The sequence below is a fragment of the Euprymna scolopes genome, chromosome 19 (assembly GCF_053919585.1).
Source record: "Euprymna scolopes isolate OS-2025 chromosome 19, ASM5391958v1, whole genome shotgun sequence".
Lineage (NCBI taxonomy): Eukaryota > Metazoa > Mollusca > Cephalopoda > Sepiida > Sepiolidae > Euprymna > Euprymna scolopes.
In genome coordinates, this window is record NC_136500.1 from 34,677,448 (window position 1) to 34,702,936 (window position 25,489).

The window sequence follows — 25,489 nt, forward strand, 5'->3', positions numbered from 1 at the left end:
TTTTTTTAGATGTCCTCCCCCTCTTTAGACTTCTGCCGAAAATGTTCGATACTATTGAATATGGGCATCTTACAGTCTATCTCTCAAAGTTAATAGCTTAATCTGTTTGAAATTTATGTTGAACCTGTTACATAATTTCTGCAACAGCTTGTGTGAATTTCTAGAAAGCAATTTGCTTAATTATATACGTCTGATTCTAATTAAAGATGTCTGCTATTGACTTTGACATATAATAATGATGAATGTACATAACTAATGACATAACAATTTAATTTACATAGCTATTAAATACATAACTATTTACATAACTTCTGCAACAACCAAGTTACTTAAGTCTATGCAATGTTTTAAAAATTGATGATATAACTTTCGGATTATGTTCTATATATATATAAAATTAAATAAATATGATTTGGAAATGCTTGGTTTCTAAGATTTTTTTTTTTTTTTTTTTTGCCTTTATCGAGCCATAGTCACAAAACTGTTAGCAATAGACAAAGGCTACTAAGCTAATTAGGGAATGCATAAAACGTAGGAACATCACGATAGTTAGCCAATACAGAACTCTGAAAATGTGACAGTGATACATGTTCATTTACACAATTCTGAGGCAACACATTCAGGACTGCACAACACAATGTAAAAGATTGCTAGTACATCTCTGAGTAAACACGGGTGTGATTATGCAGAGCGTCAAATGTGAATATATATCATTGCAGGTTTAGTCTGTTCAGCCACAACACAGGGTGGTATTTAAACATTGAAGTGGGGCAAGCACCATGAAATAATCTGTAGGCAACAGAAGCAACTGTTATAGGCTATTGAAATAAATATTGATCAACATTCTTTATTCTAAACATTTATTATGTGTGTGTCATAGTGCAGTTATTTCTACATATGGAATAAATGAATACTATCCTTTGATAGGATCATAGATAATATAAACCTGGGTCTGGTGTTGCTAAATAAACTAACACAACAAAAAAAATGACATCAAATAAATATAAAAGCTGTGAGGCTTGGCAGAATGATCTAAGCATTACGATTGATACAGGTTCCTTTGAGAGCAAACATTGGTCCTTATTTTAAGTAACAAACCAAATACATCATCATTGTTGTATTCGATTTAATATCTCTTTTACATGCTGGCATGTGTTGGACAGCTTCTAGAAATTGACTTTCAAACTAATCTATCTCTGACCAGGTTTTTATATATTTCTCCTTCTTTGAAGGCCCTGTCGGTGGGGCATTAGAATACGCCGACTGCCCCCCCCCCTGCAGAGGGTAAAAGTCCCTACAATGGGAATGGGAGTCCTGGATATGACCTTAAACTATATCCAGTGGTGAGGCCCCAGCTTGCGGGCTTTGGGGAGTGTGGAGCCACCCTTTAATTACCATTGCTCCCAGGTCCACTCTGACCCGGAGTGGTAGTACCTGTTAGGGTCCCAACTATGGGTTGAATAGAAACCGACGTGAAAACAACAAATATATTCTATTAAAAAAATTTTTTCTTCAAAATCTTTGGATTCGGCATTAAATAACCTGAAAAGGGTTGATATGCCATAAAACAAAAACAACCAACCAACCAACCTTCTTTGAAATCCTTCTTTATCACTTCCTCGGATGTTTTTCTTGTCCTTCCCTTGCCAACTGATCCTGCTACCTCAACTATTCTACATCTACTAACCCAAGAACTCTTATCCAATCTTTCAATATGACCAAATTAACAAAATCTCCTGTTCTGTCCAGGTTTAATATTCTTCTAAGGTTATCAGATCTAAGCCTGTCTTTAAGGCTCACGTTACATATCTGTTGTATCAGTCTCATATAATTCCTCTCGAAATATAAATACATTATAGTCAGCACAAATTAAAGACAATGCAGAGGAAGAGATGGAGCAGAAAAAAATTAGCTTAGTAACGGAGTGCTATTACAAAAACAATCCCAACACAAAATGTCATCTTTACACATATTGAACATAATCTCAAAATTATTTCAGAATAATTTTTCCAACTATTCTGTATACTTTAGTATTTAAAAAAAAAAAATTTTTTCAAAGGATTAAAAAATTTTTTTTTAATCCTTTGAGACAAGCTCTTCATGATTTATGTATACATTTTTTGCGGACTATTATCCTCATCTTTATAGTTGTTGCTGCTTCATCACATTTCGGCCAACTTATTCCAGGTGAGCATTGTCTGAGAATAGCAGTTTCAATCCTACCCAAAGCAGGCCAGAGGATTAGTTGGCCAAAATGTGGTGAGACAACAACTATGCAAGGCAGTAAGTACTGGGGATACAGTTATAAGACTCAGCATTCCTATCCCGTTGCAGGTGAATCACCTGAAGAAGGCCAGAGGATAAGTTGGCCGAAAAGTGATGAAACAACAAGTATAAAAATGAGGATAGCAGTCTGCAAAAACAAAACAAAAAAAAAAAAATGAATGCATAAAATATTCTGTATACTTCCTTTACAAAAGCTTAATCTTAATAATAGCAAAGTTGTTTTGTCTTTATCAGTTTTCATTTGCACAACTTGTTTTTTTAATGTATAAAATTAAAACGAAAATTTTATTACAATTTTTATTTTTTATTTTTAGCACAACTTCACAGGCTATCAACATTGGAATGCAAATGGAGGCCAAGTTTATTCTTTTGAACCATTTTAGTCAACGTTATTCCAAGATTCCAATTATCAGTGACACATTTTCAGAAAATGTTGGCATTTCCTTTGATAACATGTCTGTAAGTTTAACGTTTGCTTTTATACTTTTCTATTATATTATTGGACAAACGAAAAACCTATCCACCATCTGGCAGCTATTGATTTAGCTGGGTTTTTTTTTTTAATATATAACTTACGTTATATATCTCCTATATAAAGGGCACTTTGTGAGTTCATTTCCTATAGACTCCAAAATGACTGGGCCAATTTTTTTTTTAATTTAATACAAATGTACTTTATGTATCTGACAGTGTTTATAGATAGGTTTATATTGGAATTCCTCTAAGTATCAAAAATCAATAATGGAAAAAAATCTGGTTAAAGAAACAGTCCAATTTTAACCAAAGTTAACATCCTTATACATCCTAACATTGCAAATGCATTTGAGGAATTTTATCACTCCACAAGCAGACGGGCGCTAATAAGATGGATGCGTTTGAAATGGCTGTTTCTGTTTACAGCACAATTGAACCATGATACTTGACATTTGCATTTTAAACTTTAATCAAGCCATTATATAAAAATAATTTTATAAAATCAACCATAGCTTCTCTATAGTGCAATGTAGACTACAATGTATTGTGGACCAAATCACTGTGGGAATATGTGAAGCTTCATCCTGGTGCACCGTGGTGGATCCAAAACTCGAACAGGCAATCAATTGATTGAAAAATGAACAATTTCACCAATTTCGATGACAATAAAAGTATTGGAAGTGTGGAATATTCATTGATCATCATTCAATTCTGAGTAAGGCCGAGGTCTCTCTGCTAGTCTCTTATTTCTATTTTAAAAACTAATAGTTGAAATTACCCCTTTGGAAATAAATGAAGACAATATTTTAAGAAATGTTTTAGTAACTTATCTATTTTTTTTTTTAATTAAATCACTTTAATTAATAACTGTTAATACTGAAAAAAAAAACTATTGTGTATATATATATATATATATATATATATAGGAAAATAGGATAATAAAATTCCATAACGAATAACCTTAAACATTAATTCATTATAAAATATTTTTTAAAATATTTATGCAAATTAGGCATACAAATAGCTGTGTTTGAGTCTTTGCTCTCTCTTATATGCACAATATTTTAAAAGACTATTGAGTTTCATAATAGAAAACTGTAAAAGTGGTTAGAGTTATCCTGACAGAGACCTTAAATATCAAAAGTAGGATTGCTGGAACGATTTTCATTGGCTGAGGCTGAGCATCTATGTTACATATCGTTTTTTTTGTTTTGTTTTGTTTTTTTAGCTTGCAGTGTTTAAAATTTTTTTTTTTCCAATTCATTATTCAATTTTCTCACTACGGCATCGAGATAAATGATATGAGAATGATGTGATGGATGTGTAATGAGTTTTGAAAATCGAATTAGATTGAATGATCTTAGATAAAAATTACATTTGGACAGTATAGGGAAATTTGTGCAGAACAGAAAGCTTTGTTGGTATAGTCATGGTGAAAGAATGAACGAGAGTTCTTAGGTTGATCGATGTAGGGTAGTTGAGGTAACATGTTCAGTTCACAGGGGAAGGCCAATGAAAACGTGATAATAATAGACTTGAGAGAAAGCAGGATAAATAAAAACCTATCCAGAGATAGATAGATATCTCCCGCTCTGCCGTAAGGACTCTGACAGACATATGCACGGACTTGGAGTTTACATTCGTAATACCCTTCCCTTGACTAGAGAAACAAACCTAGAAACAGATGATCAAGCCTTTATGTGCTTTAGACTAAACATGCAACACAATATTAGCTACTATTATTTTCTCTACCGCTCTTCCTCGACTCAGGACTGCTCCATAATAAACAAAGTATCTGACAGCATAGACACGGCACTGTCCCTCGACACTAGCGCACAAGTACATGTATTTGGTGACTTTAATGTCCACCACAAAAACTGGCTTGGATTCTCTACTCACACAGATGCAGCGGGCAGCACAACCCATAGCTTCACTATATCTCACTCCCTATCACAAATTCTTACGTTTCCAACCCGTTTCCCTGACCAGGAAGAACAACACGCATCACTTCTAGATCTGTTTTTGACCACAGTTCCCGATGTCTGCATAACGAAGGCCCACAGCTCACTCGGGAACGCTGATCATGCAGTGATAATGGTTGAAATCGCCCTAAACTCTAGACCCAAAACTGAAGAGCCAGTGCTCAAAACAACGAGATATTATAATAAGGCTGACTGGGAAGCCATCAGGGAACTAATTAGAGATGCTCCATGGAAAAATATTTTCTCTCTCCCTGCTGAACAATGTGCAAACGAGACCACTGACTGGTTCAAAACTGCAATCGAAGCGCATGTTCCCATGCGGAAATTTTATAGTAAGCCCCACTCTCCCCAATGGTTTACGTCGACTTGTGCAACTGCCATTGCTCAAAAGCAGCATGCATACCGTAGGTTTAACCGACATAAGTCCAGTTCAAACAGACTGAAGTATATAGAAGGTAGAAATAACATTAAGAAAGAAATAGCGACAGCTAAGAGAGAATTTACGGAAACCACTAAAAAGCGCATCAAAGCACAAAAACTAGGAACTCGAGACTTCTGGAAAATCTACAACAGTGTAGTAAATAATGGGCAATCAACAATTCCCCCACTAACCAACAATCACGAGGTTGTCTCCTCAGCAACCGACAAGGCTAACATGCTTGCCAGTCGGTTTGCCTCAAACTCCACACTGGCCCCTTCCAACCACCCTCTACCTGACTTTCCTATGCGGACAGATGCCACACTAGACGATCTGAAAACCACCCCTGCTCAGGTGCATGCTATCATAAAAAACCTTGACACCTCAAAAGCATGTGGACCCGATCTTATCCCAGCTGTGCTATTAAAAAAGTGCTCAGCCGAAGTAGCTCCAGTTCTCTCCAAACTCTACAACAAATGCCTTAATGAAGCTTGCTTTCCGGGCTGTTGGAAAACTGCTTCTGTTGTACCAGTATTCAAGAATTCTGGCGAAAGGACTGACCCATCAAATTATCGCCCCATTAGCCTCCTCCCACTTTTTGCCAAAATATTTGAGACCATAATTAACCATGCTCTAGTCCATCATCTTACAGATGCTAAACTACTGACTGGCAAACAATATGGATTTAGACAAGCCTGTTCCACAGCAGACATCCTGTGATCTCTGAACGTATATAACATTCACTGGACAAAGCGGGGGAGGGCAGAGTGGTAGCTCTAGATATATCTAAGGCTTTTGACAGGGTATGGCATGAGGGTCTCCTCAGTAAAATTAGATCATACGGTATCACTGGTAGAATACTTAACATAATTAAATCCTTCTTAGATAAGAGAAAAATCCAGGTTGTCCTCAACGGTCGTACATCTAAACAATATGATATAAATGCGGGGGTGCCCCAGGGTTCTATCCTTGGACCTCTATTGTTCCTAATATTCATAAATGACCTCCCCGACAACATTGCCTCTGAGATGGGTATATATGCTGATGACACTACACTCTATGGCAGGCACGACAGGAAGACGAATGAACACATTTCTAAAGAAATGGCAGAAACACTAGAGGAAGACCTCCAATCTGTAGTGGAATGGGGACAAAAGTGGTTGGTCGCGTTCAATGCTACCAAGACTAAACTAGTTTCATTCAATAATTACAAGAAACCCTCTTTACCACCCATAGCGATGGCCAACGACTCTTTATCTGAGAGTCCATCTTTCAAACTCCTTGGCCTAACGTTCACAGGAAACATGAGTTGGAACAATTACATTGAAGGCATTGCCAGGGCCGCTGCAAGAAAGGTGGGCTCTCTCTACCGTGCTAGAAAACTACTAACACCCGAAAGTATCCTGTACCTCTATAAGGCCACCATTCGCCCATGTATGGAGTATTGCTGCCACATCTGGGCTGGTGCATCTGCTACTAGTCTCTCGCTCCTTGACAAGGTTCAAAAGAGAGTCGCAAACCTGATAGGCCCTGAACTGGCATCTAAGCTTCAGCCTCTGTTCCATCGACGAAATGTTGCATCCCTTTGCCTTTTCTACAAGTATTTTAGTGGTGAATGCTCTGACGAACTGAAATCACTTGTGCCCCCACGACGTGAGCACCCTCGACAAACCCGACAGGCTGCTAAATCCCACCCCCACACTGTAGAGATCCCTAGATGTAAAAGATCTTTTTACTCCAATAGTTTCTTCCCCAGAACCGCTAGACTCTGGAATTCCATTCCAGGTCCCTGCTTCCCCAACAGTACTGACGTGCAGAAGTTCAAGTGTAACGTGAACCGACACCTTGCTGCCCAAATCCCTTCATAGTACCCCAGTAGTTGTTGCCCCTGATAGTAGCCCCCTACACCAAAGTGGCAATTTGCCTTGTTTGGGGTGAAAATGTAATAAAAAAATAAAAAAATAAAAAATTAGAAGCTGTGCAACACATGCCAGTATGTAAAATGGATGTGAAACTGAATATGCCAAAATATAGTGATCAAATTTGAACATTCAGTAAACGTGTACTTTTTTTTACTGTAACTATAACCAGGGCTGGCCTCTGAAGTGTGGGTTCAATTAAAAATTTGTTAGCAGGGTCCTATATGCCAGCTCCAAATCCCTGAGGACTTAAGGCTCCAACATTAATGATCTACAAAAAACTGAAAGTCTATATGAAAGTTTTTATGTTTTATTACAAATTAAGATAGTTTGTATTATTTGAATTATTCGAATTGCTGTTCGCGTCTTGCTTTTGACTAATGTAACCTCCAGCCATCTTCAGGTGCATATTTTCAAACTCTGGAATCTGTATGGAATTTCAAACATAGACTTGTGGCACAACAGATAAAATGCTAAGTATTAATCAATTCTAAGTGGAGGTTGAAGGTTCAATCCTCAGTACAGACAATATTAAAAACATGATTAAAAGTAACTTACAACTTGAAAAGGTGATAAGTAATATGTATGATAGATAAATCCATAGTATTTCTTTTATTGTGTAGATGTATTTATTGTGTATTTGGGCAGCATTTTTGTTCCTTGATGCATAAACAACAGTGCCAATCTCATTTTTTCCTTTATATATTATGTAGTTATTGATCCTTCATTTTTGAGTTGGTGAATCAATAATCCAATGTTCTGCTCTAGTGTGAACAGGAAGTCACCAACTTTTTCAAATGTTATCAGTTCTCATCATCTGATAACAAAAACTAGTAATGCTGTATATGTTTTTAAATGCCCAATGGGAAAATATTTTCGCAAACAATACATAACACGGCATGAACTAATAATTCTCACCGGCTTACGTATCATCTGTCTTCTTCTAACAACTCCATTTACCAACATTTAGTAGTGCATGACAACCTCCAAAAAGGATTTCAGAAACATATTAATAAAAAACATTGCCATCCTTGATGTCTAAAGTTTTAACCTGTACTTCCCCATCATCGAAGCCCGACTCATTCGAGCAAACAAACCCACCATCAACCACGCTCGATCTGAAGGAGGAGAAAATATATTAAAATGCTTTTAGAATGGTTTTAACTGACCTTTTCAATAAATTTACTAATTTTAATTTTGTAACTCATCACATGTCTGATGAAGACCCACGAGAGTTGAAAACATTGGCAGCTATGATGAGTTCTGTTTCACACTCAAACAGAATATTAGATCATTGCCCCCCCCCCCCGAACTCAAAAGGATGGAACAACAGGAATTGTCATTGCTGTGTGATCAAACATGCATATATTTATTGTGTGGGCGTATTTATTGTGTGGGCGTATTTAATTTGAGTTCCTAACATTTTGAAATGTGTTTTTCCTGCAGTTATCGACCAGTGATTTGCCTTTGCTACCACATCTCAACGAACCATTGAAGACGTTGTTCGCCGAGGAATATGCTGAAATGGAGGAGAAGATCCTAAAACGAACTCTGCGCAAACAATTACAAGAGGCCGATAATTCATCGCAGCAGTCAAACATTTCAAAACAAACAGCTTTCTCTTCAACCTCTTGAAACCATTAAAAATTTTTATTTATTTTTAAACATTTAAAAAAAAAAAAACTATTTTCTTTGTTTTCTGTTTTAATAAATTTTTTCTATTTTATTTATTAGTCTTTGTTATCTCAATATAAAGTTAGTATGTTTTTATATATAAATTTTTTCTATTTTATTTATTAGTCTTTTTTATCTCAATATAAAGTTAGTATGTTTTTATATATAAATTTTTTCTATTTTATTTATTAGTCTTTTTTATCTCAATATAAAGTTAGTATGTTTTTATATATAAATTTTTTCTATTTTATTTATTAGTCTTTTTTATCTCAATATAAAGTTAGTATGTTTTTATATATAAATTTTTTCTATTTTATTTGTTAGTCTTTTTTATCTCAATATAAAGTTAGTATGTTTTTATATATAAATTTTTTCTATTTTATTTATTAGTCTTTTTTATCTCAATATAAAGTTAGTATGTTTTTATATATAAATTTTTTCTATTTTATTTATTAGTCTTTTTTATCTCAATATAAAGTTAGTATGTTTTTATATATAAATTTTTTCTATTTTATTTATTAGTCTTTTTTATCTCAATATAAAGTTAGTATGTTTTTATATATAAATTTTTTCTATTTTATTTATTAGTCTTTGTTATCTCAATATAAAGTTAGTATGTTTTTATATATAAATTTTTTCTATTTTATTTATTAGTCTTTGTTATCTCAATATAAAGTTAGTATGTTTTTATATATAAATTTTTTCTATTTTATTTATTAGTCTTTTTTATCTCAATATAAAGTTAGTATGTTTTTATATATAAATTTTTTCTATTTTATTTATTAGTCTTTGTTATCTCAATATAAAGTTAGTATGTTTTTATATATAAATTTTTTCTATTTTATTTATTAGTCTTTGTTATCTCAATATAAAGTTAGTATGTTTTTATATATAAATTTTTTCTATTTTATTTATTAGTCTTTTTTATCTCAATATAAAGTTAGTATGTTTTTATATATAAATTTTTTCTATTTTATTTATTAGTCTTTTTTATCTCAATATAAAGTTAGTATGTTTTTATATATAAATTTTTTCTATTTTATTTATTAGTCTTTTTTATCTCAATATAAAGTTAGTATGTTTTTATATATAAATTTTTTCTATTTTATTTATTAGTCTTTTTTATCTCAATATAAAGTTAGTATGTTTTTATATATAAATTTTTTCTATTTTATTTATTAGTCTTTGTTATCTCAATATAAAGTTAGTATGTTTTTATATATATTTGTACATACAGGATTCACTCCTACACTAATAAACATAAGGAATTTTGGAACACGTCTATTAGGTGTAAGTGGTCATAATATGGGCTATATTTAATTTAGTTTTATGAAAAGTGAGTAAAATTATATGGCATGATCATGCTGACACACCAGTTTTCTAGATTGCCAAAGATAAGCAACGTTGAGTTTGGTCAGTACCAGATGTAGGAGGATGTCAACTCCTCCCCGCTAGAATTGCAAAAACCTAATGTTGTTATCTCTCCTGAATGGGATATATATATACGACTGAGGATCACTTGCAAACTTGATATTCCCATGAAACTTCCAACAAGGTATCACACATCAATTAATAAAGATTACCCAAATTTCAGTTTATTTGAAGTATTTTAAAGAATTTTTAGTGGACATATGAGCACAACTAGCCATTGAAAATTCAAATATTTCAGATTTGTATTAAATTTTATCAATTTCGTCATTAGATATCAATTAAGTAAGATTCTCCAAATTTCAATTATTTCTTAAGACCCCTCAGCTTAATCCTTGAATTTTAGACATTTTTTAGACTCAAAATCATGTAATGGATTTTGATTAAAATTGGAATAAGGATTCTAAGCACAAGGTTTAGTAGCATTATATTTCGATTTTAATCTTTGTAAGGTGACATAAAATGTATGAGGAATTTTATATATTTGCCTTTGTTATCGCAACATAAAGTAAGATATGTGTTTATATATGAGAGGCGTTCCAAAAGTAATGCCTCCTGTCCCTTTATTCTGTCTGAATGGAGCAGAAGGAATTGCAAATTGCATTGTTCTGATGATTGAACTTATGCGTTACTGACCTGAAAATTTCATCTCTGTTATGGGTATTGACAGCGTGAGACTTTAAGCAACCTCTGTCATGGACATGCGTCAGAAACAGATGCATCATTGAATTGCTTGCAAAAGTGCATTGAGAATGGTGATGTCTTTGTAGAAAAATAAATTCTGGAACACAAAAGCTTGCTTATTTTATTGGTACCACTCCTGTCTTTGTAGCTCTTCAACTTTTTGCATTAAAAAAAAATAAGAGACTTTACTTTTGGAATGCACCTCGTATTTGTATTCACAACTAAATTAATAAACCTATCATGAATTTTGGAACACAGCTGCTAGATATAAGTAATGATAATATTGGCTATATTTAGTTTAATGTGTTTTTATACAAAGAGGTTAAAGAAGAGGGTGAAAGCTTACATATATGCAATTCCCTTGACTTCTTTGTATGGGGCACAGTGGCGGGAGATGAAGCACTAATAAATCCAATAGCAATACAAAGGACAAGCTAATGGCCAAGACCACTGGAGCTTTTGGGATAATAGCAACAAAGGCCTGTGGCTGGTCTGAAGTCCACCTCAAGACATGCTTGAGTAAAAATGACAAAAGTGAGTGTATGTGTATATATATATATATATATATATATATATATATATATATATACACACACATACATAAAAAGAACAAGTAGTTAATAAAACATGTTAAAAAAACACTTTGAAAAAGAGTTAAAAACATTTAATTTAAAAAAAAAGGAAGCACAAAATAAGTGGATAGTCCTTAATCCGCGGAGTTTCGAAGAAATACTTTCCTTCTCATCAGAGGATAGGATTTAGCAAAGTGCGGGATCGGATTTTTCTTGCAAAAGTATTTAATGAAACTACAAGTATGTCATAGATCTTATTTGGTAACAAATAGTGGAGCAGAGGGAATAGGGTGAAGAAAAAGGAGATTTCACGTGAATAGATAGTCTGAAGGGTAAAATATCCAATAACGGTAAAATCCAAAAAAGTTGATTAAATTTCCATTTCCGCAAGTAAAATCCAAGGGAATCGTGTAATTTTGTGTGTGTGTGTGTGTGTGTATATATATGTGTGTATATATATATATATATATATATATATATATATATATATAATGTGTGTGTGTGATGATACAATGTACTTAGCTATACCACTTTATTGTAGTTTCACAGCATCATTTTATATATGTAATGTATTTTTGATGATTTCAATTTTTTTCAAATCATATTCCAAATAAAAGAGCATACACAAATGTATTATAGTTGTTTACAAATTAGTTCAGAAGCACTGCTTGATTTTTCAATTTAAATGCTATTTGGGTCTGATTTGATATGAAAATATGACAAGTTGCACACTTCATGGCCTAATCTATCTATATAAAGTGAGTTTGGTTTTTAGTTGCTAAAGAGTCTAAATTTTTTTCAATTGGAACTTGGTTGACTAAACGTGTTATTTCTATGCATGTGCAAATATACATTTATATCTTTAACAGCATTATTTTTTTAAAGTTTTTGTATGCATATTAATTTTGGGTCGGATGGTATTAAATACGGCTGGAAAGCTATACGTTTTGGTTTGGATTCTAACTTATGGCACTCCAGTCATTTTTTTTTTTTTTTTAACTTTTGAAATCACAATTATATATTGGGTACAATATAATAATCAATAGAGTATTGCCTTATAATGATACAAAATCTGTATGAATTAAAATCATATTTAAGCATATTTTATGACTGACAATGCTGGTCAGCTTGCTAGTTGATATATAAAAGTACCTTTGTTTGTGTGTGTATAGAATGGTCTCTACCAAACTGCTGTCAGTATTTTGATCTACAGACTTGAAACTTGATATATAGGGGTTCGGGCATGTGGAACAAATCTGATTTAGTTTTTAGTTGGAAAAATAGCTGGTAAGGGGTCAAAATTGAAATATTGGAACTTAACAGATGTAATCGACTAAATGTGTATCTTCTACATATGTACAAATATACATTTATACGTTTAATTACGTTAATTTTTAAAGTTTTGATATGCATATGAACTTAGATGATAATGAATAATGCTGGAGAAGTACATGTTTTGGTTTTGAATGTAGTTAATGGAACCCAAGTCATTTATTTTGTTAAACTTTTGAAATGACTACTATATATTGGGTACAATATAATAATCAATAGAGAATTGGTTCTATAATAATAAATATGAAATCTGCATAAACTTAAATACTATAGTTAAGCATATTTTACAACCGGGCAATGCTGAGTTGTCTGCTAGTCAATAATAAACTTGAAAAATATTTTGAAAACAAAAAGAAAAAAAAAACAGATTTTCAAAGACGGACCATTCAATCAAAGTTGAGCTTATTTTTTTTATTAATTTATTTATAATACCTATTAAATTTAATTAAAATCAATAATTTGTTTCAATTTTCAAAAAATAATTAGGTTATACTAGAGACTTTGTTGATGATACTTGCTTATTTCTTTCATTACTATTGCGAAACTTTAATTTTTAATAAGAGCATTACTTTTGATATCAGGTTAAACAAATTACCCTGATTTTCTTTTTTTTTTTTTTAATGACACTCTGTTAGCTTCAATTTGCAAGCCATAAAAATTTGAAAATATATATATATACTAGCGGGGCCTGTGGAAATTGCACAGGGGACTCATTCATATGTAATATATTGATGTTGGCATTCTGTAGATGTTCAGTGTAAATCGAGATGCTCCGATATTATTGTAACTTTTTTGTTAAAACTGCAAAAGTATTTATCTAAGCTAGCATGAATGCCTGGCAAAACCCGGTCGTAAAGTACACTTAAATATGATATTTTAATTCATGCAGATTTCGTATATATTATTATCATTCAAACATGGTAGTGTTTGAATATATGGTAAAGTGGCAGTTTTAGTCATGTAGTATTGATTTAAAGCTTCACCGCTCACTCATTTTTCGACCAAATTTCAAACAATTATTACAGTTTATAGAACACCTTCTCAGCTATATTGTGAACAAAAAACAATTTCAATTTTCATTCATTAAAACAAAAATTATGATGAATTTTCTGGTGTTCAAAATCGTAAAAAATCTGTAAGGAGGTGAGTGACGTTTTTTATGACTGGTTTCCATAGCAACCATGTCGCTTCAGCGACTCCTGTTGCTACCAATTCACCGCTCTCACGAAAAGAGAAGTAACAAGTGAAACAGACAGAATGAAAGGGAGATAATTGGAGTATTTTATTGAAAGCAGACAAGTGCTGTACGTTGTTATTACATATGTTTATATTATGTTTATGGGGGCAAAAAAAATAAGACTGAAATTCAACAAAGAACAAGTGAATTTACTGGAGCGCTGGAAAAATCATGGATTACAATAGAAAAATGCGAGGATGAAAAGTAATATAGTTAAGCTTAAACATGAAAATAAAGGACTAGTTGTTAAAACTGAAAAAGAAAAGGACAAGATATTCTAGTAAAAAATATAAATTTATAACTTAAAATATTGCAGCATTAAGAATTTTTTTTAAAATTCAATTGATAACATTATATAATCAATTCCTAATGCTGCAATATTTTAAGTTATAAATTTATTATATTTTTTACTAGAATATCTTGTTCTTTTCCAGTTTTAACAACTTGTCCTTTACTTTTCTATGTCTAAGCTTAACCATATTACTTTTCATGCTCGTATTTTTCTATTGTAATAGAGTTAATGTTCTTTCGATTTTTATATATTATAAAATTGCGATTTCAAAAATAAAAAATATTATATGACTTAGGTTCATCAACTTGAATCGAAACCAAATCCAAAACTTATGAATATATATATATATATTGCATATACACTGAGGAAGATCGAAGGATCGGTCGAAAATTATGTGCTTTTGAAGGAAACATTCTTTTTTTTTTTTTTTCAAGACTTTTTGTATTCCTACATGTCAACACAGGAAATAAATACAGAAAAGATATAAACATTTATATATATTTTTTGTATTGATTTTTTATTCATACATATTTAAAAAATATATATATATATGACTTTAGTTCCTTTAGCTATAATCGAAACTGAAACCAAAACTCATGAGGAATTCTTGGTAAAATCATTTATTACAAGAAATGGAAGTACATAACAATTAAATGACCTAGCTGTAAGCGTGACACAGAAAATAACACACACGCTACTGTATTAATATATAGATAATATATACATATGTATATTTAAATAAATGGCAAAAATCTATATTCCAAATTTCAAGATGTCCATCTTACTGTTTATTTTTTTAAAGCATGTTAAAATGTTCAATTCTTGAATTGAACATTTTAACATGATTAAAAAAAAACATCTTAAAATTTAGAATATAAACTTTTGTTATTTATTTGTATATGCTCTGTAGTTACATTCAGCTTCATAAATTAAAGGATCGGTATCAATAAAGGATGAAATATAATTGAATAAGCACATTTTCTCATAAACATATTTGTACAGTGCTGTCAAAAAGGAAGTCCGCACTTGTTATCTTTTCAAAAACCGCAAATTTAAGCTAAATTGCATGTAACTGTTTAAACAACCTATACCTCATTTGATTCGCCTTTTATTCCTCTATAATTTTACTTGTTCATATTTGAATTTTAATTGCAGTATTCTAGTGCTCACATCAATTTAAAAAATTAAGTTCAAATCGAGAACACAGAAAGAAACTCCGCACAATGGAAAATTGTTATTTAAATATAACTGTAGAACATTAATGCAACACAAATACAACAGGAACACGATGAACTACTTATTATTTAGTAGCATAACCCTTCTGCAATTTGACAGCCTGCAATCTTTTGGGGCATTCTCTTGAATTAGTCTGTGGGAATACTCCGGGGAAAGGGCATCCCAATTCGCTTTAATTTTTGTCCAAAGTTCTTCCAGATTTGAAATTTTATCAATGTGTAGCTATTTCTTGATGTAATGCCATACATTTTTGATAGGATTGAGGCCTGGAGATTGTGCAAGCCAATCCAAACACTGAATATCATGCTCTTCAAGGAATCTTTTGATATTACCAACTGTGAATGGAAGTATTATCTTGCATGAAGATGGGATTATCATCCAAATTCCAGCCAAAGTAGGGTAGAAAATGCTGTCAACATATTAATGTACTTGGTCGAATTAAATCGACCTTGCAAGCAACCTATAGGCCCTGGACCATTGGCACTAATAATGCCTCACACCAAAACTGAACCTCCACCACCTTGCAGTGTTGAAACTATGCACCTAGGATTAAATTCTTCGTCCTTCCTTTGACAGACGTACTGCCTAGCCTATTAAATTTGCTTTCATCGCTAAAAGTCTCACTACTGATGCAATTCTCTATCTATATAAAAGCCAAGTACGTCCAAGGATGGAGTACTGCTGCTACATCTGGACAGGAGCTGCTAAAAACAGCCTATCCTGCCTTGACAGAGTACAAAATAGACTTTGTGGCATAGTGGAGGATGCCCTTTTCTCTTCCTTGCAACCTCTCCCACAGAAGAGACGTTGCGAGCCTGTCTTTGTTTTATCGTTATTTCCATGGCAAGTGCTCGTCTGAGCTCCAATCTCGTGTCCCCCCCTCGCCAATCTTTCACGATAAACACCCGTCTAGCTGAAACCACTGTCAATAATTTTCCCCACTCCTTATCTGTGCCTAAATCAAAACGTAGATTCCACGAACAAAGCTTCTTTCTTAGAAGTGCACGCCTGTGGAACTCTGTTCCGTTTGCCTGTTTCCCATCTGACTACAACTTGGATGTCTTCAAGTCCAATATAAATAAATTCCTGATGAACCACCCCCTTAAGTAAGACACTTTATCAAAACTCCAATACTAACGATTACTACAATACTATCCCATTGATTACTGTACATGCAATAACCCTTATCCCTGAGTGGCTTCCGGGCCTTGATAAGCGGTGACCTCCATGTAAAAAAAAATTTTTTTTTAAATCACTTTAGACTAATATGACACTACGGACAAATTTATCCTTAGTTGACCTTTGACAACTAAATATTTTCGTTTACTAGCCAAACCCACATGATTTTTAGAATATGACATCGTTCTGTGATGGGTATGTACATCATGAAGACTTTTTTGTGTTTTTATTTTTAATAAGTGTAATTCTAAATATACAACAAATTTTATATTGATACTTGAAGGTACAAACATTTTAATTTCTTCAGATATTTTTTTAAACAGCCTTCATTAAAAAAAAAAAGAGTATATTGTTCTATTAAACTTTTATTGTTTAAATAATTTAACTTTGTTCGTTTTATTTAAAAAAATGTTGAAAAGATATTTTTTAGTCAGTAGTGAGCTTCAAAAGATTGTCAGTGAAAGAGACACAATCACCAAAAGATAAGCGTTTCATTATTTTTAGTCACCACTTTGAAAAATCACTCACGAGTGCAATGTAGAGCCCTGTATGAAGAGTCATGATCTTCATTGCCTCTGACAAAGTCCAGACAGCACTCTTTGTTCTTTACAGAAATGACTGGCTTGTATCTTGCATCTCACAAATTAAATTCCTCCAATCTCTTAACTGTAGAAAGAGAGCACCTTTTAACAAGATTACGCTGTTATTAGATTTGGGGAGCCGTTTCAAATCCATTTTTGAGACTGCAGATCTGGATAGCATTGTCTTCCCTGTCAGAAATAACTCTAGGATGACCAGATTTAGGAGTATCACAAACAATGCCTGTGTTTTGGTGCTTTTGCAGTCATTCATACTGGCTTCTCATCACATTTCAATCTGCAGCTGATTTATTGATTGGATACACCAGAAAGGTAGAGATTAATGAGCTCCTGATGATCACTAAGAGAGATTCAGGGTTTATGGACTAAATGTTATGTTATATAACAACAATTACGATAAGAGATGCTAAAAGGTGGGTATTTTAAGCAGGTTTTAAGCTGATTTGTTGTTGCAGAGTTTTTTTGTTTTTTTTTACTTCACAATTTGAAGCTATTTTTTTAAATTGATGTGAAAACTAGAATACTTCAATTAAAAGTCAAATATGACCAGGTAAAATTATAGAGGAATAAAAAGCAAATCAAATGAGGTATAGGTTGTTTAAACAGTTACATTCAATTTAGCTTAAATTTGCGGCTTTTGAAAAAAATGGCAAGTGCAGACTTTCTTTTTGACAGCACTATATATATATATATATATATATATATAATTATTCTTTTACTATAATAATTGAATATATATACATATAACTCAATGTCTTTGTACATTTGCATGTAGAAAGAAAGATTAGGGAATCAACATTAAATCTAAAAGTGCATTAAATAAAATTTATAGAGGAAGACAATGGAAGTGGTCCCAAATCACTAGCAAAGGCTATAACTCTCTTAAAACGTTAATTACATCCTATTTTGAAGAAATTTATATTTATAGGTTTAATAGTGTTGTCACCTTCCTTACCAGGCCCGCGTTTTGCATGGGACTTTGATGTATGCTTGGATACCCGCTTCATGGTCTCCTTGTAGTAAGTGGATGTTGTATATTATACTATTGTAATAATTATATTATTGGACAATGTCAAATACATACAGTAATCATGGTGGTGAACACCATTCCTAGGTTATGGAGTTTATAAAGAGCCGCACCAAATATGACCATAACCTTGAAAAATGGTGTACACCATTCCTAGGTTGGAAACCATTATCATGTTAGGTTTGGTCATGATCGGTCCAGTAGGATGGGCTGTAGGAGAGTTGACCAATGAACATTACTACTTTATATATATGTTGGATCGAACATATTTGTGGAAGTCACAATTAGTACATCGTCTTGCACAGTTATAACGCTCTGCTGGTTGATAATGGCAAAAGTTTTCTGAACTGAATGCTTCAATCATAGAAAAAGTTTTTACAGGCAATTTGTTGGAATGCTTATAAATAAAATAAAAAAAAATAACAAAGAAAACATAAAAAATAAATCCTTTTATTTTGCGATTTCCATTTCTTTTTGTCTATCACAATATTCTTGGATGGAATTTAATAAATCGGGAAGAATATTGTCCAAAACATTGATTCCTTTTTTTGTGGCCTTTAACCGATCATCTGAAAAATATATCAAGTTTTGTTGGGTTAATTCTTCAAATCTCTGAGAGTTTGAGAGAATTTCCTTCAGATTCAAATTAGTTCTTTGCTTCCACAAGGAACTGTCGATTCCTCGTTTGGTCCGAAGGCCCATTACAAGAGCCTCTTCTAGCATTTCCTGTAAAGAAAGAGTTACACTTTTTCTCGTGCCATGTCCAAACGATTCAACCTCAGACATCCACCGCTGTGGCTCAAGAGTCTGAACTCTAGCCTCACAAAGTGCTAGTCCCTCATAAGTTGTTGAATGTTTGCCGTTTTTGCAAACAAATCTGCCATGGGCCCCGGGACCAATGCCAATGTATTGCCTGCCTTCCCAATAAGACATGTTGTGGACACTTTCAGCTCCATTGCGCGCAAAATTAGATACTTCGTAACGGGTAAATGATTTGTTTTCCAAGAGATAAACGCAAGCTTCGTACATATTAGCCAGAGTATCCACGTCTGGTAAAGTAACGAGATTAGATGAGACTTGTTTAAACAGCGGAGTTCCTTTTTTGACAGTCAGTTGATAAAGGGACAAATGATCATCACAAAATGTCAAGGCCTCGTTAAGTTCAGCCAACCAATCAGCATGCGTCTGTCCTGGCCGACCAAATATTAAGTCCATCGAGACTCTCCCTTGAAAGAGTTTTATTGCTTCTTTCACACATGAAATAGATTCTGCCGCGGAATGGTTTCGCCCTAAAAGCCGAAGATCTTCGTCTCTCAAAGACTGAACACCAATGGAGAGACGGTTTATACCAGCACTTTGAAAATCCTTCAATTTACTGGATTCTAAAGCAGTTGGATTTGCTTCAAGAGTGATTTCGGTTTGCTTTGGAAGGTCAACTGTCGACCGGATAGTCTTAATAATTTTATTCACAGTATCAGGTTCAGCTAAGCTTGGAGTTCCACCACCAAAATAAACAGATGTAATCCTCTGTACACCACTTAGGTTTAAGAGCGTTGTCGCTTCCCTTACAAGGCAATTAGTTATTCTCTTATGGTCAATGTCAGATCGAACGTATTTGTTGAAGTCACAATAAGTACATCGTTTAGCACAATAAGGCCAATGGACATAGAGTGAAGCTGATTGAGTTAAATCATTAATATCTTCAGCAAGATTAAAAGAATATTTTAACACATTTGAATAACATTTTTGTTGGGTGAAAAACACAGGATGAGATAATGACCTATTAACCTTTGACACAAATACTAAACTGCAATTAAATTTTCTTTGAAATATAATTCGAAAAGGAATCTTGTACTGCATCATTGATTCTCTTATTTTGGTTTTAAAAAATATAATATAAATGAATAAATAAATGATATTCTTTATTTTACTAGGTTAAGTATTTTTTTAGGATCCAATAATATCTGTATGATATGCATATCTTTTTATGGTTTGATTTAAGTCTTTGGGTTGAATGTGGCTTAAAAAAAAAAGATATGGTATTATATTAGTCTAATAATTAAAAAAAATATATCCGCCAATGTTCCATGCAATGCTGTTGTATATTAAGTTTAAGAAAAAAATAATAAAAATGAAACTTTTTAGTTTTATTTAAGTCTTTAGGTCTGATAATGTGTTTTACCAAAAATACAAATGCATATATTATAATAATAATAAAAATAATAATAATAATTTACGCACCTGAAATGTACATTTACCAATACCTCAGTCTAAAAGTTCTCCTTTATCGGCAGGAAAAATTTAAGTGTAGTATCAGAACAAATACTACACTTTGCTCTTAGTGAAAAGGCTAGGGAGTTACGTCTCTATTTATTTGCGTACAAACGAAGGCAAAGTTAGACACCAGTTTGTTTTTTGTTTTGTTTTTTTTTCATGGAAAATCCAACTCCCCCACTGTGGGCTGGGGCAAAAATGGAATATTGAAAACGAGATTTATTTCGGTGATTTCTACACTGGTTGATCCTAACAAAGTTATTTTCTTGTACAAAACTTCCAACGTGTCGAGAAAAAGAAAGGAAACTTAAAATCTACTTTTATTTAAATAAAATATTTATTTAATTAATTTAAATTTACAAAAGGTATTATTCACCGCTTCTTAGTCGACAGGCGCGCAGCAGAAAGTTTTTACAATCGTTTGCAAATATCGGGGGACGTAGGTTGAATTGAACCAAAATTAGTATCAAATATTAATTAAAATGTTTACTTACTGAAAATTATGAACTAAATATTACAAAATTTTAAGTTTTTTTTAGTTTTTTCGATGTGCTGTTAGTTGACCTTGTTAATGATTTTAGCAGAAACAAAACTTTAACTTTTTTGTGTTGAATTTTAATATAATTAAATCTAAATTTCTCTATAAATTTTTATTCTTTTCATTTTTTGACTAAGTCTTATTTTCCGCATTTCCATAATAAAAATATTTTTGTTCAAAAAAACAAAAAAAAAACAGTAGAAACGAAACCAACAAAACGAAATGTGATCTCGAAACGAAGAGTTTTACAAAATAATACCTGAGCCAATTTTTTTCTTAAAAAGCGTTGAATCGATTTAACACGTATCTATATTTTATGTATTCTACACAGAATGGCACCTTCTTTTGGATTTTAACTGAAGTAAATTTTCCAAATATCTTGTTTGTTTGATTTCTTGTGGTGCGTGCGTCGTCATGTGTTAATTTTTATTTTTTTATTTTGTAAATGTACAAAGGGGAAGTAACTCTAAATGAATTTATTTGAATCCCCACGAAGGCAAAATGTGTGTGTGTGTGTGTGTGTGTGTGTGTATAGGGGGGGCGCAGCTCTCTAAAAAGCGGCACTCTGGCAGTAGGCAAAAATACAAATTATCTTAGTATAGAAAGATCTCTCCTACATTGACTAAAAGTGTAGCAGCAGAACAAGGTAATGTCGCTAAAATAGGGTTTCCAGGTGATATGAAAAAGTGTAAGAATTTTCTTCTCACCTGTTTTTGCTCCAAGACAGCAAAAAATTAACAACAATTACAACAAAGCATAACTCTAAAATTTAACAAAATTTATTCATTCTTCGTGGCAAAAAAGAAAAAAAGAAAAAAAAAAAAAGGAAATGCCTATTTTGCCTTTGAATAAAACTGGTAACAACCTCGAAAGGTAATAGTTCTTTATCTTCAGCAGGAATTGGAATTTGGGTTCAGCACTGTTCGAAGATCGGATTAATTACAGCCGTTTGAAGGGGTTCGTATGATACCTTTTGATGAAAGCTTCAATTCTCGACTAGTCGACATCACAGAAGTTCACAAAGCATGTTCATTGGAAGAAAAAGTCATTAAAGACAGGTGAATAATTCCAACCTTAAAAAGTCTCTGGGAGACGCATGTAATAATAACTTAGCCTAATCAGTTAGGCTTTAAAAATAAAGTCTCAAGGAGACAAAGAGTAGAGGCACCCAAATACCTTATATCCAGAGAGAGTTGAGTTCCATGTTTCTTCTTCAGCTGCTAAAAAAAAAGAAAAAAAAAAAGGGATTTCAAAAACCCACCAAACCCATCACTTGACAGTTAAAATCTCGATCAATCTGATTGTCTTATTGTTTAACAAAGACAATAAGTAGCTGATTAGCCAATGAGAGACTTGCGTGAGCCTTTTCTAGTCTCACACAAAAACATGCGTTCACATTTCAAGCCATATTACTTGTCATATACATACGCCCACACAAACATATGCGCGCACGTCCACACACGTACATATATTCACGTTCGCGTACATACACTCACATTCACGTGTATACACACACACTCTAACATACACACATGTACTCACATATACGCACATATACGCGCACACATACGCACACATGGGCGACGTCACTTCCCCTTTCAAAGGAAATCCACACATGCGCAAAAGACCACTGGAAACAATTATAAAAGCAAGAGCAATAAGCAGCATCTTTCTTTTCGAACCCACCTTCCGAGGTGAGTGGTCAGCGCACCAGCCACCACTGTTTCAGCAGGCACGCGCATGCGCATGCCTCACACCACTTGCTACTATGTGGAACAAAAAGCTAACAAACAGTACGTACACTTTATACGCTTTCTCTCTCCATGAACTGGATTAACATTCTCACTCTTTCTCTCTCTATGTATACAACTTGCCCCAGAGAACACCACCGCGTAGCTGACTTCTAACATGGCGCACAGTTTAACTGATGTCAACCCTCTATCCTTTGTCTTTGTCTACATGCTGGACTATCATTCTCATTTCTACGGCATTACTCATTTCTCTTCTAACGTGCGAACAAACGATAGTGAGATGAACACGCATTTCCTTTTCTTTCTACACCACCAGTCCCGCAACAAACGATGGTTACACCCGCGCGGACATGAACACGTGTTATATCTAAAACATTCATTCTTTCAAATAAACGACACGTTTATCTTATCCATCAATTGAGTTTTTGTTTCCTTCAATTCCATTCGTTTCATTATTTTTCTTTTGTAACGGGATTAGGATTTATATATCCTAGTCCTCTTCAGGCTTATAATTGTAGAATTTCTTACAAAAAATAAGGCATTTAAAATGTTTCTTATCTTAAACATTACATGAGGAGTCATTTTGAGTAAAAATTTAATTTATTTTATTCATATAAACTAGAGAAGTGCACAATTAAAATGTGTAAATATTTTAATTGTGTAAGAAATATGTAAATATTTTAATTGTGTAAGAAATATGTAAATATTTTAATCGTGTAAGAAATATGTAAATATTTTAATCGTGTAAGAAATATGTAAATATTTTAATCGTGTAAGAAATATGTAAATATTTTAATCGTGTAAGAATCTTTTTCACGAGAGAGAAAGATTAAGTCATTAAATGATTTACGAGATCTTCATAGTTCTTGGGAATAAATGTTAGATTTTTAGAATCATGCATAGTCGTGAGAACTTAATATGTATTTCTTACAGAGAGTCAAATAGAACTTGAGTAAAAGGCCTGTAACAACAGATGAAAAGAGAAACCTCCTCCGACTGAGGAAATCATAGTTTTTAAATAAAATATTTCTTCTTTTTAACAAAAGGAATTAAAAATTTTGTTATATTAGTTAGTTACAGTAGTGTGGTTATTTTGCTCCATAAATGTGACCGAGTCAATTGTCCAAATAGTTATTCTGCTCTGCTCGAAAAACAAGTAATGTTGAGCGGCAAAAAAATATTTTTCCCTTTGTGTTTGTGCCGTATTGCTTAGCCTGGGGCCAAAACCCCCGGGCGGTTTGCTGCCAGCCAGCAAGGAGAAAAGAAGCCAAGAAGAAAAGATGCGTGAAGTCATGTTGGTGATTTTACGGAGTCGTGCAGTGAGTTGCTTTCTCATGGTACTGCATCCTGAACTGCAGTGTTTTTTTTATACCGTTTGGGGTAGCTCCCAGCGAAAGCTGTTAGAAAAAGATTTTAGAAAGTGTTTTGTTCGAGTGCTGATTGGACAGAAAATGGACCCCCTGTCACTTGATATTACCTTGTTCTACGTCCACGCGAAAAGGCACAGTTTTACTTTTTACTTCTGCAGAATTTGCATGGGTGGATACGACAAATGTATGCGCAACTGAAATCTTCCTTATCCATCCATTTTAATGTCTCTAGTGTACCACTACACCTAGTTGACAAAGTGGGACCTATTAGATTTGAGACCCTTTTTTGCACCCTATCAAAGAGGGAGAGACTAGTGGTTGATGCACCAGTCCAGATGTGGCAAAAATACTCCATACATGGGCGAATGGTGGCCTTATGGAGGTACAGGATACTCTCAGGTGTGAGTAGTTTTCTAGCTCAATAGAGAGAGGCCACCTTCCTTACAGAAGCCTTTGCAATGTCCTCAATGTGTTTATTCCAGTTCATATTTCCTGTGAATGTTAAGCCGAGTTTGAAAGAAAAATTCTCAGGTAGAGAGTTATTTGTCATAGATATCGATGGTTGGAGAGGCTTCTTGTAATTGTTAAAGGAAAGCAGCTTAGTTTTATTAGCATTAAATGCCACCATCTATTTACGTCCCCATTCAATTACAGATTGGAAGTCATTTTCAAAGGATTCATCCATTGTCTTAGATTTGTGTACATCTATTCTTCCTTCATGCATGTTATAGAGCATTGTATCATCAGCAAATATACCCATTTTGGACTCAATGTTATCGGGGAGGTCATTGATGAATATCAGGAATAATAATGGTCTAAGGATCGACCCATCAGGTACTCCCACATTAATATTATGCTGCTTGGATAAACGCCCATCAATGACAACCTGAATGGTCTTATTGTCTAAGAAGGATCTAATTATATTTAGTATACGTCCAGTTATACCATATGATTTAATTTTTATTAGCAGCCCTTCATGCCAGATTTTATCAAAAGCCTTGGATATATCGAGGGCTACAATTCTAGCTTCACCTGCCTTATCCAGTGCATGGTATATGCGTTCAGAGATGACTGTTAAAATATCTGTAATAGAACATTTCCTAAATCTATACTGTCTGTCAGAAAAAAGATTAGGTGGTGGAATAATGCTTGATTGATTAGCATCTCAGATTTAGTGAAGAGGGGGAGGAGACTCATAGGGCGATAATTGAGAGGGT

General features: G+C 33.2%; 2 protein-coding genes across 2 annotated transcripts in view; one reads left to right on the forward strand and one right to left on the reverse strand.

The window, feature by feature from the left end:
• LOC145303509 (zinc phosphodiesterase ELAC protein 2-like) overlaps positions 1 to 8,805 on the forward strand; it is a 97,979-nt gene extending 89,174 nt beyond the window's left edge. The window contains exons 20-21 of the mRNA XM_080144942.1: positions 2,601 to 2,745; positions 8,526 to 8,805. Coding sequence (XP_080001068.1) covers positions 2,601 to 2,745; positions 8,526 to 8,714 — 334 coding nt within the window. The 3' untranslated portion in view covers positions 8,715 to 8,805. The remainder of the gene's footprint in view (positions 1 to 2,600; positions 2,746 to 8,525) is intronic.
• A 9,968-nt stretch (positions 8,806 to 18,773) lies between these two features.
• LOC145303510 (radical S-adenosyl methionine domain-containing protein 1, mitochondrial-like) lies at positions 18,774 to 21,587 on the reverse strand. The gene has a single exon (XM_080144943.1). It carries the CDS (start codon positions 20,200 to 20,202, stop codon positions 18,790 to 18,792), a length of 1,413 nt encoding a protein of 470 aa, XP_080001069.1. The 5' UTR covers positions 20,203 to 21,587; the 3' UTR covers positions 18,774 to 18,789.
• Between the last annotated feature and the right edge of the window lie 3,902 nt (positions 21,588 to 25,489).

Excerpts from the sequence above, each read along its gene's own strand:
- LOC145303510 (XM_080144943.1), bottom strand. The coding sequence starts at position 20,202 with ATGATGCAGTACAAGATTCCTTTTCGAATTATATTTCAAAGAAAATTT.